General features: G+C 37.1%; 1 protein-coding gene across 1 annotated transcript; it reads left to right on the plus strand.

Annotated features, from left to right (window-relative positions):
- The first annotated feature begins 856 nt into the window (after positions 1-856).
- Positions 857-17739, plus strand: LOC130414629 (proprotein convertase subtilisin/kexin type 5). The gene is made up of 16 exons (XM_056740644.1): positions 857-1143; positions 4277-4480; positions 4644-4712; positions 4911-4953; positions 7167-7312; positions 8438-8632; positions 9246-9332; positions 10613-10811; positions 11122-11345; positions 12549-12791; positions 13110-13355; positions 13562-13760; positions 14580-14785; positions 14887-14987; positions 16174-16345; positions 16793-17739. The coding sequence occupies exons 1-16, from the start codon at positions 963-965 to the stop codon at positions 17191-17193; spliced, it is 2916 nt and encodes a 971-aa protein (XP_056596622.1). The 5' UTR covers positions 857-962; the 3' UTR covers positions 17194-17739.
- The last annotated feature ends 740 nt before the right edge of the window (positions 17740-18479 follow it).

Below are 18479 nucleotides of genomic sequence, written 5' to 3' on the forward strand. Positions count from 1 at the left end.
ACGTCACTTCAAATAAAAAGAAGATGACCTTATTTTTATTGCCAAGTAAATTTCAAACGGACAGATTAAGAAATACAATTGAGTTTTCCCATCTATAGTTTATACAGCAAGAGCTTGCTCTTCGAAGGGAGTAGGGCATAGGGATGATTACTTCGGAATGGCCCATGGTGGCCAAACGCAGCAATCTGCATAAGTGCTGGAATTTACACTATTTAAAACAGGAAATATACCTAAACTAGCCTAGGTCTTATATGTAGAGCTAAAATGCTGCAAATAAGGTTAAAAATAAATGCATGAAGGTTTAATATAAAAATCTAAAATGATTTTTTCTATGGCTAAAATTTTGTTGTGTGGATCTGGAGCAATTTCGCCACAAATGTGAAAAGCATTTGATGAGAATGAGAAGCTATAATGTATTATTTTTAAACCAATAGAATACATGCAAATAGTCAATATGTATTTGGAGACTGTTCAATTTTAAAGTGGATGCTACTGTATGTGTAATTGAAGGAAAGTGATTTTATCACCAGTTTGTAGTTTGTTACAAGAAGAGGTCAAACACAATTTATTTGCAGATGCCAATATATTTTTTTACTTTTTAAATTGGCAGATAGGCCTTAGTTTGTTTATTACACAAACAAACAAATCCATTTTGTGATACAATGTCAGAAAGTTTAAATGAAGGTTGAAAACTTCCTCTCATATTCATTAATTTCATGCATACCATAGTATTTTACTCTAGTGCATACAGTTTTCTTTGATTATTCTTGTGTCAAATGTGAAATAGACCACAGAAATGGGTGGACCCCAGAGGACTGTTGCCCAATCCCATTACAAGCAACTTGTCGGGCAAGTTTTGTTATTTAGACGGCTCTTTGTCATTGGCAGCGCAGGACTGACCCACTTCGTTGAATGGACTTTCTGTGCATTACGACTAGACGCGCTCCACAACACCGCTAACGATGAACGCTGATTTGACGCTGTTTATTGTTTTCTGCTCTTTCGGTTTTATTTACGCAAAATCTGCGCTGCCGTCTTGTCCCAGCGGACAGTTCCTGCTGAAAAATCAGTGCGTTTTATGTCATCCCACCTGCGCGGAGTGTGATGGTCATGAGTTATTCGAGTGCACGGCTTGTGGTTTAGGTAAGTGATGTCTCATCTTTATTAGATAACGTTTGTTAAATACTGAAATATCTATTGAATCAAACAGGTGCCTATGGGGAAAGTTTGAGTCAAGAGAGAGCCGCTAACAATGCGCATGCGCAGTAAGCGCTGTTATGTCTTTTCTGTGCCAAGAAAATGTACTTCAAAACTAAAGATAGATTAAAAAAATCTTGTTAGATTTTTTGTGAAGATAAAAAATAATCTCCGTATAATCATAATATGTGGATTTATGTGCCTTATTGCGATGCTTTAATTATTTTTTAGTATTCAGTATGTTATTTTACATGGACTGTAAAATTCATTATTCATTGCCTCGATACTGCGTTAGTGTGTTGTTGTCATATAAAACATGACTTCAAAACAGATGCTTTCATTTTTTTTAAGCTTGGGCTGGTTTGGTCATGAAGTGGTGCAACTATCTGGTAGCATTGTGCAGGTTCACAAAGGGCTTTTCCAGGAGACAATTGTAAAGGCAAACCTCCCATTTCTCTATGCACAGCTGCTGCAGTGAGATAATACAGCAGCTCTGCCTATTTATCAAAGTGACAAAAGATCACCCTACCTCAAAGAGAGTATGTTTATTGACCCCAAACATGAAAGTGTCTTAAATACTTTTAATTATGGCAAAACCTTAAAGGGGTGTTACAATGTTAAACGTACTGTCTTCTCATGCTTAACAAGTTGTGCGTATTACGTAGTATTTCTGTGATCTAAACACTCCCCCCGCGATTGTACTGGTTTCGGAAAGTTTTTTTCGAACATTTTCTTAGTCCCTTATTGGACAATGGCAGCATGGAGAGCAGTAGAAGGAGCATGGGCAGGCGTCACTTTCACTTGTGTGCAGGAGCGAGAGAGAGAGCATATGTACGCGAAGTTCAGGTGTTTGTTTTTTCACTGCATTTGGGTGATGAATGTCATATAAACGATGGACATACGCTGGATTTGGAGATCATTTGAAACCGATATATGGAGCTGTCCCAGCAGTTTAAAAGATGCCGGACATGAAGCATTGTTGACAATGTGCTTAAGTTCAGCCTCCCCCCACACGCGCTGTATCAGAAGTAATCGTACAGCTGTATCTATCTTTTATAAATCTGATCAAACTAAATAGTCTTCAAAAGATATGACGTATGCAATACTACTCTATAGGTACTCAAGATTAATATGAGATTGGCAGAAACCCTTCTTGTTAGGTCCGCTTTAAGGCAATGTCATACTGTTCTTCAGCACTGACCCACGCTGCATATATTTAGATCATTTAAAGGGCCAAAGTGTAATTCTTTGGAGGATGTATTGACAGAAATGCAATATATCATGCATAACTATGTCTTCAGATGTGTATAAAGACCTAATATAATGAATTGTTATGTTTTTATTACCTCAGAATGTTCTATTTCTATCAACATACACTGCGGGTCCCCTTACATGGAATCCGCCATGTTGTTTCTACGGTAGCCCTAAACGGACATACTGCTCTACGGAGTACGTTTCTCAATATGTTCGGCAAAGAATCGAAAACGTGACCACATCTTAGTTCTGTGTCAGGCACTGTAGTGCTTTGCAAAGGTGGGGTGAGCCGTTGGGTGGAATTTGCAACCTCACCGCTAGATGTCGCTTAATTTCATACACTGGACCTTTAATAGTACTATTAAATATTAAAGTTGTTTATCTTTTGAAGCTCAGAAGAGAAAAAGGTGAGACCCTTCCTACATTGTGAAATATGATAAGGTTCAAAAAGGGTTCGGGTTTGATAGTTAAAAAATAACTAATGTTATCTGATACTTCTGACAGTAGTTACTTACTGACTTAATGAGGCACTTTATTCTTCATTGTGTCAAATCATTATGCATGCTCATGTCGTTCAAAAAACATATTCTGTAATTCAGTTACTGAATCAGTAACTGATTCAAATCAATAAAAAAACTAAATCAAGGAATCAAAATGAACTTTTTATTATAAGATTCAGAAACGTTTCTTTACAGATCACTGAAACAGCAGCCTAATGTATAAGGGATAGTAAATAATGTCAGAATGTCTTCAGGAAACCGAGCTGTTCCATTGAATTCTGTTTAGCAGGCGTTCGTGGTTGCCGTCCCTCCTTTTCAGCCATCTCAAAGAAAAAGTGCTGTAACTCTAAAATCTCTCTCTGTGAGTTGATTTGATGGGGGAGGTTGTCGACCTCATGCTTCTACCAGTGTGAGATAAATACTACACTGCCAGAAGGTCCCATTCACTCTCTGTAGCCCTTGTCTACATGTCCAAGACTTGGCATAACCTGTCAGATCCCCGCTTGTGTTTCTATTTAAAGAGGGAATGTGATAGACACAAGCAGATGAGGAGATATTGGTTTCTTCTGTTGGTGTTTTGTAAGTGCAGAAAAATAAATGTTTGTTTATGTCTTCCAGTACATATTTGATGCAGTTGGTACCTGTCAGGAAAATATTTATGGGTTAGATTTTACCCCAAAATCAAAACAAATCAAACACTTATAGGCATTTTTTTGATTATTTGCATTAATATGACATCAATAAAAAAGAAATAATGGTCTCATATAGGAGTGTTGCAATATTGACAATATCTGTCATATCAATAAATGTGAATTTTTGTATTGTATTGTGTTAATGCAACACATGATAATATTAACAATAATACCGTAATCTTGATACTCCAACAAAGACGCATGTATGTTAAAGGGACAGTTCACCCAAAAATGAAAATTCTCTTCAACCTCGAGTTGCTCCAAATATGTGTAAATTTCTTTGTTGTGATGAACTCGATGAAAGATATTTTGACGTACGTTTGTAACTAAACTGGTCTTGGCCACATTGACTACGATTGTAGGAAAAATAAATAGTGCCCTAGAACTGTTTGCTTTCCTACATTCTTCAAAATATCTTCTTTTGTGTTATATAATATATATATATAACATACATTTTACTGCTATGGTAGTCAATAGTGGTCCAGAACTGGATTATTATTCCAAATATATTTCTGTGTTCATCAGAAAAAATAAAAAAATCGGATTTGGAACAATTTGAGGGTGAGTAAATAAGACAGAATTTTCAATTTTTGGCAAACTGTTCCTTTAAGTAGATTTTGTGGATGATTCCAGATGAGGATGGCAAGGAGCGCTTCTTATATCAAGGTCACTGCAGACTCCACTGCCCACGCGAATTTTATCCGGACCGGGACCAGTACACCTGCCTCCCATGTATGCCCAACTGTGAGATCTGTGTCGACACTAATGTGTGTGCCAAATGCAGGGAAGGCTACAAGCTTCAAATTGGGGTCTGTCTGACAATCCTGTGTGGAGTTGGTGAGTGCAAGATTTTATAAAAATGCATTCCCTCATCTGTTAAATATGTAATATTTAACAAATGAAACAATTATATATAATGCTATTTATGCAACTTTTAATAAACATTCATGAAAACATAAATTATGCTCTTTATCTGATGTGGTGTGTGCTTGAATCACAGGTCAAGTTCAAGACCCAGATACTCGAGAATGTTTAGACTGTGGTATCGGCTGTAAAACATGCTCCACAGGTAAATAACACACACCTTTAAAGCTCATGCAATCTAATAGATTTATTTATCTGAAACACTAAAAATACATATAATGTTTACAGAAAAACAGTATTGTTTAATAAAATGCTCTCAAGATTTTGCCTTTATCATCAAAATCATGCAATCGCATTTAATTTACTTGTTAGCATGACATCAGTTGTTTTCTGCCCCCAACAGATGACTCGGAGGTTTGCAACAGCTGTATGGATGGCTACTACCTGTAAGTTTCCATGTTTGTTCCTCTTTGTTCTTAAGCGTCATGCAGTCTTTCGAAGCTTCATGCAGAGACAGCGTGTTGAGAACAGAGGAACGATTGTGCGATATCACCTCAGGCTGTGGTGTGCATCAGATTTCATATTTAGTTAAGTCTCAATCCCGGTTACCTGAGATCCACGCTGTTCGACATAGAGGCACCTCTTATGAGCTCACCCCTCAACTATCTCTGTATGTCCTCTCTTGACCCTCTCTCACTCTCTCTCCTCACTAATTTGAGCTCCTTCTCGCTAAATTAAAGCTGATGAACGTAGTTGGACCAGGGGCTGGTTTTGGAGTTTTTGAGTAATGAATGTCCACTTAGAGAGGAAAAGAGCAATGTTAATCCCCCCGAACATTCCTCATGCTTTCATGGTGCTTGCGCTTGTTGCCATGGCAGCTGTTGTCTGTTGTCTCGCTCAAACATCTTGGTTAAGTGTTGAGTTCCAAAGTAAAGGCACCTCTGTGTCTCACGCAGAACACTTGATCGACCATGCCTATCAGACGCTTAACTACAGTAAGATGTGTGTTTAACAACTCTTGACAAAATGTATTTGGGTCTTCATAGAAAATTTGATAAATGATAAATTCGATACTATACATACTGTATTAACCAAAAAAGCCTTTAGGCTTGTTTGTGAAGCAGATTAATTTGATACGAGATGTACAAAAACAACTTTTATACACACTGCACTATTTCATTTTCCATTTTATTTCAGTACAATAATTTCAATTAATATTCCAGTTATATAACTATGTTATACAATTTACATAGTGAACAGATTCTTTATTCCCTGTCTCAATTATTACACAAGCTTATTGGTTTGAGATATTAGAGAATTATTTCATATATTTCTATTGTTATATTTGTAACGTAGTGCAAATATGTGATGTACTTTTATTCATTTATAGGTTTTGATGAAAAAAAATTATATAGTTTGAACGCACATACTAATAAAAAGTTTGAACAGACCTATTTATTTTTATTTTTGACATTTTAGAATAATAGCACACACGGCACACAGTGACTAAAATGTATTACTATTAAGTTAACCTTTGGCTTCATCAGACAGATAAAGTTCAGTGAGATGGGACATTTCTGGAACAAAAGGTGAAGAATATAGCTTTGGAAACACATTGCAGGCCAGAATTGAACCTGAATGTGGCCACTGTGCCTAAACAGAAATTAAATCAATAGATATAATTCTTATAAAAACACAAATACGTGTGATAAATCGTGAGTGATAAAGTATTCAAATGTTTTCCAATGTATCTGTTATAATGTTGACACACGTGGCAGTGCAGTTAATGCACAAAGATTAATGGATCACTTTAAATATATGGTAGGCTGTGTTCTTCCTCTTTATAATTTACACATGTATAGACTAGATCAAAATAATTTATTGTGATAGAATTATGACGATTTCAAACTCAAACGCCCAGAGATTCACTTTCACTTATGAGTCTCACTGAAGTTTCAGGTCAATTCAAAACGTAAATGAATGAATAACCGCAGTGACACTCCTGCAGGTGTGCTGTGGTTTTACATTTTTTTTACTCTGGGGTGGGTAAAGTTCTCTGGTTACTGATCATGCTCCAGCTGTCCTCCAAAAGCATAGACAGCTCACCGCCCCAGAGTCATAAGCTTTAATCTAGTCTTTAACCTACAGGAGGAGTTTGTGAGTATTAGAATGAAGTAAATGTCTGAAATAATTCTTGTTCAGAACCTCCTCCAAAGTTATATTAACAGGTATAATATAATTGTAGCTATATTCATGCTACAACCCTCATGGAAAGAAGACTGTATACTTTTATAAGGAAGAGACTAGGGTGTACCGCAGGGGTCATTAGTAGGCCCATTTCAAGAGTCTTCAGGAATTACATTAATAGTAATTTTGTGTTCGTATTTGCGGTATTACATGATTTTTTGACCCGAGTAATGCATGTTTCTAATTCTTCTGTCAGAGAAGCTATTGCTAAGTAAGTCTGGTCCTGTCATTACAGAAATAAGCTGGTAGTTTTTTACTTTTTACTCCTTCAACAGCTCAGCATGAATAATAAAAAAACAATAATTTCCTCAAGAAACGTGTTGAAATAAAACTTTGGTTTTCTGTTTAAACAATTAAGTGAATGTTCAACCTCAAAATGTGACAAACCCATTGTCCATTATCTCTCTTTAAGATACAGACACCAGTGTCGTCAACACTGTCCCCAGAGAACCTATGAGGACCGGGGTAGAGGACTGTGCATGAGCTGCGTAGAGCCATGTCTGGACTGTCGGAGCGATGCCTTGTGTCTCACATGCCAGCCTGGATACTTCCTGAACAGTGTGTACTTTGCTTCCTCTGATCACCTCACTAAGGTTCTCGCTCATTTTCCTGTCTGATAACCATTGCTGTTTTAGTGACTTCCCTTTGACTGGTTACTCACGGCCTGAAGAGTTCACAGTAGAGACTCTCATCGTTTTTTTAGTATTTAGAGATAACATGTAAACCTCTAAAGCCATATTTAATTTCTTGGGTTTGTAGGAACATACTATGGCCCCTAAAAGTATTTGGACACTTGTGCTTCATATAGAAATGTATAGATGTCAAGAACAAAAAATCAATGGCCTTTCATAATAAGGACACTTTTTGGATGTAACGTCCTCAATAAAAGTGATGAGCTATGGAACGTATGGTTATTCGGAGACACTCCTGAATCATTTGTTTCCCATATGGTTTTGTGTTATCTGATTCAATTAAAGTCTTACATTTATCCAAAAGCTTTTGGTCGCCCACTCTACAGTAAGTGCTTTACAGAAAGGATATTGTTGTACACAGCAGGTCTGTCTGGCTCAACTATTTGAATAGGAAATAATTACCATAGTGGCCATGTGCATGCATGCAAAAACTTGTGCTTAAGGATTTTGTATGTACTGTATATAGTGGACACTTTTACCAAAGGGGCCATACAATACAATGAATTATACTTTATCTGAGTTAACCCCATGACCTTGTCATTGCTAGTTCCATGCTCCACCATATTTCCATGTAGGAATATTTCCTGTGTTTTAGCTCAGACTCCCACTTCTCTGCGTTTCTCTCTCCATGCCAAGCATTGTTTAGGATCCAGTTTCTGATGATCTGGGTCATTATTTCATGGCTGGCCAGTCATGTAGAATGTGAAGAGCGTGTAGAAAAGAAACAAAGAAAGATAAATGGAGACCTTCACAGTAAAAAGAGCCTTGTAGGTTTATATAAATGTGAAACGTAAATGTATTATATTAGTCGCTAATATATGTGATCGTAGAAGGTCTTTCATTTTTGTACTCATTTTTGTCTTCTGACCAGTGTTTAAATCTTTGTCAAAGCAATATTAATCGTACAGACGTCTATTAAACAGATAAAATGTATTTTAGCAGATGTCTGTGGGAGTCCTTTTAAAGGTTTTTTCCATATTCTACTCCTCAGATGGCAGCTGTGTTAAAGAGTGCTCACCAGACACATATAAAGACACCAGAGCGTGGCGCTGTCAACCCTGTCACAGCTCCTGTTTGACATGTCATGGACCTGGAGTGAGAGATTGTGACAGATGCATTGGCTGGAGCCGTCCGGTGTATGGAAAATGTCCAGTGATCACCTGCCCTGAGGGACAGTATGTTGATGGTAAAAAAGGAGTCTTCCACTTTGATTCACGTTTCAATATATTTCGAGATAAGTTGGTCACCGAACAGCGGCGGCACCCATTCACTTCTATTGTATGAACACAAAAGCAATGCAAGTGAATTGGTGCCAGCTACCAACGTTCTTCAAAGTATCTTCTTTTGTGTTCTGCAAAAGATAGAAAGCTATGCAGGTTTGAAATGACAAGAGGGTGAATAAGGGATGACAGAATTATAATATTAGGGGCAAACATCACTGCAAGATGTGAGATGTGAGTCTTCCGTCTGCTGGACATGTTTTATTACTACACCTCTGTAATGCACATCCAGTCATACTGCTAAAAGGATAAGTGTGCTGCTTAAATAACTCACGTCTTTAAACAATTCATATAAGTACTTTTATAAATATATGTGGGCTATTACCTTTTAAAGGTTGAAACAGATGATGTCAATAGAGCTTCAAGTATTTGCATTTTTAAGAAGGTATGTTGTTGTAAATTGATGTAATCCTGCCCTCTATTGGACACCTGACACTACTACACCTTAAATTGTATTCCATTGCTAATATAATGCTTATTTTGTGCAGTAACCAATATACCATCTTCTTACTTCTGCAGGTGAGAGTCGTACCTGCCTTTATTGCGATCCATCCTGCAGGACATGCTACGGTCCCAGAGCTCAGAACTGCATCACCTGTGCTACCGGTAACGTATATTTTGTAAGTCGCTTTGGATAAAAGCGTCTGCTAAATGACTAAATGTAAATGTATAGGTTAGCTTTCCTTTACCTCCAACATGATAAACAGACCTTAAATCACCATTTTCTTTAAGGTTTTTCCAAGAATTTCAGTACAGCATTATTAGTTTTTTTAACTCAATTGGTGGTAGTTGTGTGTTTTAAATATCAGGGAACACAAAATTATTAGACACGACCGTTTAAAAAATAAACAACTTGTAAGTTGCTTGGATAAAGGCATTTTAATGTCCAAATGCATAAATGCAAATGTAATTATTCATTTTTTTATGTTTAAGTTTTTATTTCAGAGGGATACAGTCAGCAATATCTATTTATGACAAAATCACTTTTACACTTTTATTTAATGACAGAATAATTTGCCAAAACACAGTTATGAGAATAATATCCTTGGAGCCCTTTGAGTTTCAACACTGAAACTACTTACAAAATAAGGTCACATCACTCGGGGAAAAACAAAACAAATAATTATTCTAGAACAAAAATATCAGGTTCCATTGGAGTTATGTACTAAATACATTTAGTTAAATGAATTAACAAATAAGTCCTCTTGGAAATTGACAATGTTCCATTATAAATATACTCTTCAAAATATCGATCCAGTCCTGCCTTTGTGTAGCATTAGGTTTATACCTAAATCGAGTTTCTGCTTTTTTGCCTGATGCAAGAATTATTTTAAAAATATATTTCTTAAACTCACATTTACATTTACATTTAGTCATTTGGCAGACGCTTTTATCCAAAGTGACTTACAGTGCACTTATTACAGGGACAATCCCCCTGGAGCAACATGGAGTAAAGTGTCTTGCTCAAGGACACACTGGTGGTGGCTGCTGGGATCGAACCAGCAACCTTTGATTTACCAGTTCAGTGGTTTAACCCACTAGACCCTTTATCTAGAACACTAGAACTCTTTATCCAAGGCATCATTGAGACATTACCCAAATAAAAAATCAATTGGCATGTCATCAAAATGAAACATTCTCATTTATACTTTGTGGAAAATGTCCCTTTATGTTTTTGAAGAGGAGTCGATGTAGATTGTATTTAAATTTGACCAATATCCAAACCCTAATGCCAGCTAATAATGTAAATGCTAGTTTTATACACTTTTTAATAACTGTGTGCTTTTGAAACATGTCACAGATATTATATGGCTGATTTATTATGGCTGATGCATATCTCTTAATTCTCAAATCTCAAACTCTCTTTCTTGTGATGTTATTTTCAGGGTACATGTTGGAGGCACAGGATGTAATGTGCGTGGACCGCTGTCCTCTGGGCTTTTTTGGGAACAGCAGCAGTCTGATATGTGAGAGATGTTCTGCTAACTGTGAGGCGTGTGAGAGCAGAGACGAGTGTGTGAGCTGTAATACAGACTCCTACCCGCTCTATCTGTTCCAGGGCAGCTGCTATTCAAACTGTCCAGAGTGAGTGCTGCTGTCTTACATTTCCATACTATAAACATTTAAACCTGCTGCCACATACTATATAAACATTAGACATGATACAACCACAATAGATATTCAAATAAATAAATGAAACCTTTGTTAATGATTTGTTTGAATAAACAAAGCTTAAATTAAGGTAAATTGATGGGGATATCCAAAGCCAACATTTGCCTAGATGAACTAAACCTGATAGTGACCTTTCTATGACTGGAGGCTGTCAGTTACATTATTATGAAAGCCAGTGCTTGGAAAACTGAATCTAAGTTGCGTCTGTTGTATTTTGTTTCAGTGGTTATTTCGAAAGCGAGCTGGGAACATGTGAAGCCTGCGATGACCTCTGTCTGACCTGTGATGGCACAAGCACGCAGTGTCTTTCATGTAGAGAAAGCCTTCATCTGGCCAGCGGGCAGTGCAGGCAGAACTGCGCCCCCATGAGTTACGTGGGGGAAGACGGCGCGTGCAAACGTTGTGCTCCTCATTGCGATTCTTGTACCAGTTCTGACACATGTATAAGTGAGTGACTGTTATTGTTGTGTGTTTAACCAAAAAAGGATAAGATGCACTACGTCATTAGCGTGTTTTCCATTATATTTTAATTCACTAATGCTAGTTTAGCATATCAAAGTATAGTTTTTGTAAAGATTTACATACATCATTATTTTATGATGTGGTGCTCATTATCAACAAATATATATATATATAATGCGCATAAATTTTTTATGTAAACTTGAATGACTGATATTTAGTCGATAATAGATTGATTTGCTCCAAACTGATCCCATATTGACATCCTGTACTGTACATCCTGACTCATCATACACAGCTAAGACGACCAACAGTGAGCTTTTTTATTTGTTGTTCTAACCAAGTGTTTGTGCAGCAATTGGTTAAAGCTGCAGACTGTTCTTTTTTAAATAAATAAACTAACTGTGTTAAAGGGATAGTGAACCTAAAATAAAAATGATGTCATCATTAACTCACCTTCGCATCTATACATTTATTTGTTGTGATGAACACAGAGAAAGATATTTGGACGATTGCTTGTAACCAAACAGTCCTTGGACCCCATTGTTCGGTTGAAAACAAAAGAAGATATTTTGAAGAATGTGGGAAGCAAAACCGTACTGGGGCACTATTGACTACCATAGTAGTTTTTTCCCTACAATGAATGGCCTCAGAAATGTTTGCTCACAATTTTCCAAATATCTTTCTTTGTGCTCAGCAAAACAAATACATTTAGGAGGGTGAGTATAGTGACAAAATGTTCATATTTAAAGCAATCACTTTTAGAAATACAGCCTTATTGGAAAGGTTAGAAAATCAGTTTATTAAGCAAACACGTCAAATTATAAAACCATCTACTATCTCGATAATTATGATTTAAAATTTCTTTATTGAATGATTTATCAAGCTGTCAGGGGCGTTTGTAGGAAATGCTGTGCAAATTATGCAGCTTTAAGGAAGTGGTTTAGAAATTAAATGACGTGTTTCACCTTTAACCGCCGTGTAGTGTATCAATTTCCTCTTTGTTTCAATGTAAACAAATATAGCCACACAAGACATTTGTCAAGGAGCATTTCAAAGAACAAAGTTAAATATTTTCCTCAACTAATGTTGCCTTGTGCTTGCGTCATAGAAATGTACAATATCTTCCAATTAAATTCGTTTAACACATGATCTTAAACCGCATCTCATGTAAATATATCATGCTTTCAGGATGCAGCTTTCTCTATTTGCTTCTTAATGGTGAATGTAAGGCCGTCTGCCCGAAAGGCTACTTTGAGGATTTGGATCAGGGCATATGCGTGAAGTGCCATCCCACCTGCGCCACCTGCTCTGGACCTCTCTCAGACGACTGCGAGACCTGCGCTCCTCTCACCCCAAAACTCTACGAGGGCACGTGTTTGGAGGAATGTCTGGCGGGCACATATTACCACTCATCTGATAAGGAATGCCAAGGTGATGTATTATAATGTTTTGTAAAAATACATACAAAAGCCCGGTAAAAATAATATGCAAACTGGAAGGATGTCTACCTTGTTTGCCTACTTGTGTTAAACATTTTTGTAAGATAAGAAATTTCACGCCAGCTATTGGTGAAATGCTAGTCACACATCATTTGAATCCTGAACGTGGCGTTTATGGTATCCTGGGTCAACAAAGTCGCAATTTTGCCTAATAGATCTTACACGCAAACTATTTCAAAAATATTTTGTAAATATATCATCTGCTGTTCTTTCTTATTTTCTTGTTTTCTTTATTATTTGGGCTATATAGAGTGTCACCAAACCTGTGCCCATTGTGAGGGTCCTGATCCCACCCAGTGTCTCCAGTGTGAAAAGGGTCTGGTGCTGGACCCCAACACCATGATGTGCGGGGTCACCGGGGATTCCGACTGCCCCCTCAAAACGTTTCTTCAAAACAACCAGTTCACATGCCAGGCGTGCCATAGCCTTTGCCAGTCCTGCGAGGGACCGGGGCCCTTTGACTGCCAGACCTGTGCCCTACCCTATTACCTTCACAGTATGACCTTTAGCCATATATTCATCTTAGTGCCAACTCATTCCTTTTGTATAGATTTTTTGTTGAGAATCAGACATTATATGTAAGGTTGGAAGTCTTTATAAAAGGTTTAAATGTTCATAAAATGGGCTTTGCCTTTTACTGCCTCTTAGTGCAAGTTTTGCTTGCTTAACCAATTCGGCTTACTGGTGGTGTTCGTGTTTCAGACGGATCGTGTGTGAGCAAGTGTCCGGCGGGCACTTACAGCGCCCACGAGGAGGCAGATGGGGTAGAGCTGGGTTTCTGTATGCCCTGCGATCACGTGTGCACATCATGCACGGGAGCATCTTCCCGAGACTGCCTGAGCTGCGCGCCGGGCTACCTTCATCTGCTTTCTCATCTCTGTGTGAGCCACTGTCCTACGGGGTAAGAGATCGCTTCATGCAGTCGCAAACTTTGTCCCAAATGATGGGACATGTAAGAATTCTCTGTTTGCTTCTGAGGCAGACTAGATAGTCACCAGGAAAAAGTTATTACTGGAAAGAGGTGTTTTTATGGGACTGTACGGTAAGTCCAAGAATCTTACCAGGAAGCTGTTGTAGACCTCGATGCCACATTATAAAGCCAACACACGCTATTCATTGAGCTGTAATGATGAGCAAACATTAGACAGGATTCTATGCGTCAAAGGGTGGTAAAAGCAAATAATTATTTCTGTAGAACTGTTGAAACATGGCGTTGCTTAAATGACAGTCCGGATGAATAGCATTGATAACGCTTTCGTACAAAGAAATAGATCAGATATCAGTTATTAACACACATTGTATCTACGCTATGAATCAGCATTGTAACGTGTGAAGTTAAATATTTTTTTTGCCATCATTTATTCACCCTCACACCATCCTGGGTGTACACGTCTTTCTGGTGAACACATTTGAAGTAATAATAATACAAATTCAGTCTTTTTCAGGCTTTGTAATGGAAGTGATTAGACACCCACTACAAAAAGCAAATGTAGCCAAATTTGGATGTGAACAAGCTTATCAATGCTCTCACTCAAAATGGCCGCTCGAAAGCTCTCATTGATTCTTGGGTTTAAAAGACACGTGACATGTTCTCACCGCTTGAATCTCATTGGTTCTCGTGGTCACAAGACACGCGACAACCGATGAGATTCAAAAGGGGAGATTTGTTGAGCCTGTGTGATACTTTACATATTAAACTTGACAAATTAATTTTTTTTAGATATTATAGCTCTGGTGAGCGTTGTGAGAGGTGCGATCGTTCCTGTGAGCAGTGCACGGGTCCAGGACCGGATACCTGCAGGGTGTGCACACCTCCTCTGCTGGACCTGCAGGGCACCAGACAGTGTGTTGAACAATGCCCACAGCGCTTTTATGAGAACGGGCACAGGTGCACGCAGTGCCACACCAGCTGCCAGTCCTGCACAGGTCTATTCCCTATTTCAACAGCGCTCCAAAATAACCTCATAATATTAGCTCATTAAAGAAACCACATTGGACTTTTATACATGTGCGTGTATTATTTGCAGATAACACTCCACAAGGATGTTTGACATGTGATTGGGGCAGCATCCTGAAGGATGGGGTGTGTTACCCTCGCTGTGAAGAAAGACGATTTTACTCACAGGCCGTAAGTACTCATGAAGGGGTTTGTCCGGGATTTTGTTTACTAATGATTATGCATTATGATGTCGTATTGTTATGTTTAATCATGTTGCTATAATCTGGTACATTTCATTAATGATATATATTATTTGAAATGAATCAAATACCATGTTTTCTTTATCACAATCAGTATAACATCACTTCGTAACATTAGAAATACTGAGAAACAGAAATGTAATGAACGGATATAAAAGCTGCAATCTGTAACATTTGCCTCTATTTCACCATTGCTGTTTAAAACATAAAACTGGAGGTTACTTTAAGTACTTTTAAGTATGCTACTTTTTTTTATACATCCAATCAAATCGCATAGAAAAAACAAGCAACTCCCACAATTTTGTCTCATTCGAAATTCTAGCAAAACTCCCTATTGTCCCTATTTATAAATTAGGTTATAAGTTAACCAATGCTGGATTGTTTTTGTTTCAACCTTACAAAGGTTCCATTTTTTATTCCAATATGAACCATTTTTTTCGGTGAACCGAATTAAACCAAATTAAATTAAATTAGTTTGTCCCTTTTTGATTCTAATGCTAATGCTTCAAATTTGGTTTCCTGACATGAAAAGTTTACCGATGCTCGTAAAAAACAGTATTATTATTAATAATAATATTTAAAAATGATGGTTGAGGAAATGCCAGCCAACAACTGCCTTGCAAGCATAGAAATTATATCAATAGAATTTAAAGCATCCCAGGATTTGCCGCTTGAGTTTGGATAACAGAATGTCAAGCGTGAAGACAGAGCTGTGATATAGACTCAGTATTACTCAGAGATGAACAGAAAGAAATAAAGCCTTAAGTGTTTAGTGTTGACATTAAGGAACTTAAATTGTCTACTTAATAAAGTATTTGACAAATATTGTGTTTGAAACAATATTAGAAGGAATAAGATGGAACCACAAATAAATTTGCATATTATGTACACAAACATGTTTAGGGTGGAGGCAGAAAAGGAAATGTTAGCTCAACATCAGCTTCCAAATCGAAATATCAGTGTTGTATTCAATATCAATAATTACAGTAAAAATCTATTATAATCAATAATTACGGATGCTACATGTTCATGTACACCTTTACTTGCTAATATAGCAATTTTATATACAATAATAATAAATCATTTCACTGCACATGTGTTTCTTGATGTGTTAGGGGGTTTGTGAGCCCTGCGATGACTCATGTAAACACTGTTCCGGAGCTGGACCCCAGAGCTGTCTCACATGTCACTCGGGTTTCGCTCTGCATGTCAGCGACAGTCAGTGTTTGCCTTGCTGCCCATCTGGGGAGAGTGCGAAGAACTGTTGTATCTGCGATTCGGGCTCTGGTAATGCACTTTTACTCTTTTATCCTTCAAATTGTGTAATGTAAGAACATATTTTGCTGTTTTGCTTTAGTGTAAAGTAATGGCCATTTACAATTAGCGACACATTGGACATTGGAGAGGGTCGCAAATATTACGACGTCATAATACACAAATACGTTTGATAATATTTGACGAATTATAATGCAAGCTCACAATAAGGGTTTATTACGTATTTATGTATAATGTACTGTTATTACTATGGTAAGTCAATTAAAATAAAATAGTGTTACTGACACTGTTACCTCATGGGTAGCACAGTATAATAACTGTAAAAGCCTGTAATATTATTCTTATAAAAACAAAGATGCTCTATTTTAGAAATTTCCAAACATTGAGCTTCCTTTCATTTGTCTTAAGAACGTTCTTATGTTTTGAACATTTTTCCTCGTTCTTCTGCTTTTTTCACAGCATTGTGTGTTGAGGCCCCTATTCAAAATGAGAACCAGGATGAGATGGTTCGCAGGTCCCAAGCGATACAGCACACATCCGCGGCCTTACCTGCCGCTCTTCTGCTAGCTGTGGTGCTGGCGCTGGTCGTGTTCGGCCTGATCCAAGCCCGGGCCAAGAAGAGGTTATGCTGGAGACGGAGCTACGAAAGGCTGAGCGGGGTGGCCACCGCACAGCCTAACAATCGACCCATGCCTCATGGAGTACCGTTACCAGACGACAGCGGAGATGAGGCGGATGTGGTTTACAGCAGCCGAGACGGATCTGTCTATCGCCGTTACGGTTTTATCCCTGAACCGGATACGGAGGAGGAGCAGGACGAAGATGAGGTTAATGAAAACACACATCTCAATAGAGCCTAATATGTGGTCCCTAAACAACTGAGTTTTACTAATATTTTACAAGCACACTTCTGTGGTGAAAACCCATTGGATTGGAAGATGGTAAAAGCTAGATAAGTCTGTGTAAACACCATCTTTTTTATGTTTATTTTTTCCTATATTGTATATATTTATATGGCTGTGCAGAATGTCAGTTTAAATGATGATTTTGTATTGAAATGTATCCTTTTACCTTCACATGTGACACTGTTTGTTTGTAAAGTGTTACCAAGTGTTTGTTCTTAAAGGGACATTTCACACGAAGATAATCATTATTTATTCACCCTCTTGTCAATTCAAACCTGTACGGCCTTCTTTCTTCTGTAGAACACAAAAGATATTTGGATATATAGTTAGTAACCGAACAGCGGCAGTACACATTGATTTCTATTGTATGAACACAAAACCAATGCAGAAGACAGTCATACATGTTTGAAATGACAAGAGGGTTAATAAATGATGTGGAATTTTTATTTCATTTCAACTACATTGTGAAGTAGAGAATCAAGCATATTTTGATAATAAAGATTCAGTCTATTAAAAAAGATCTTGTTGGCATTTTTACAGATTAGTTTAACATATTGCTTTGGAAATTCACAGCAATGAATTAACTATCCAAAACAGTCATGAAGGCCCAAAAAGTGACCAATTTGATGCATTCTACATACATAGGGGGGCAACTAGGGAGCAGACGGTAAAAAACAAAACAGGACCATTTCAAACTCAATTTTTCGGAATTTACAATTTATTGTTATGTGTTTAGGTAAAATGCTTTTTTTTGTTTCATTCCTTGAACTACTCACAAGAATTCTCCCAAATTCCATATATTTTTGAATTTATTTGCAGAAAATGAAAACTGGAGAAACAGGTCAAAATAGCATAAAAGATGCTGTTTTTTTCAGACCTCAAATACTGCAAAGAAAACTAGTTCATATTCACTTTTAGGCATGTATTTAGAAAAAGTTAAAAATGATTTTTCATTTGATAATTACCCCGATCACAGTTTTCATGTGCAAGGTTATTTTAGCTTACTAAAATTAAAACTTTGAAAATGTTCCTGTTCATTGAAATCAAGTAAAATATTGGAAAAACTTAAATCAAGGAAAAATTGAAATGTTGACATAAAATAAACTGAAGTAAGTTTAAAGCATTAAAATTTAAAATTAAATGTATTAATCTTATATAGCAGCATTACAAATAAACCAATAAATAATAAAATGACAAAAGAATACACTTAAATTTATCAAACTTTAACTAAAATTAACAAA

Source organism: Triplophysa dalaica, chromosome 24, assembly GCF_015846415.1.
Source record: "Triplophysa dalaica isolate WHDGS20190420 chromosome 24, ASM1584641v1, whole genome shotgun sequence".
In the NCBI taxonomy this organism is placed as follows: Eukaryota; Metazoa; Chordata; class Actinopteri; order Cypriniformes; family Nemacheilidae; genus Triplophysa; species Triplophysa dalaica.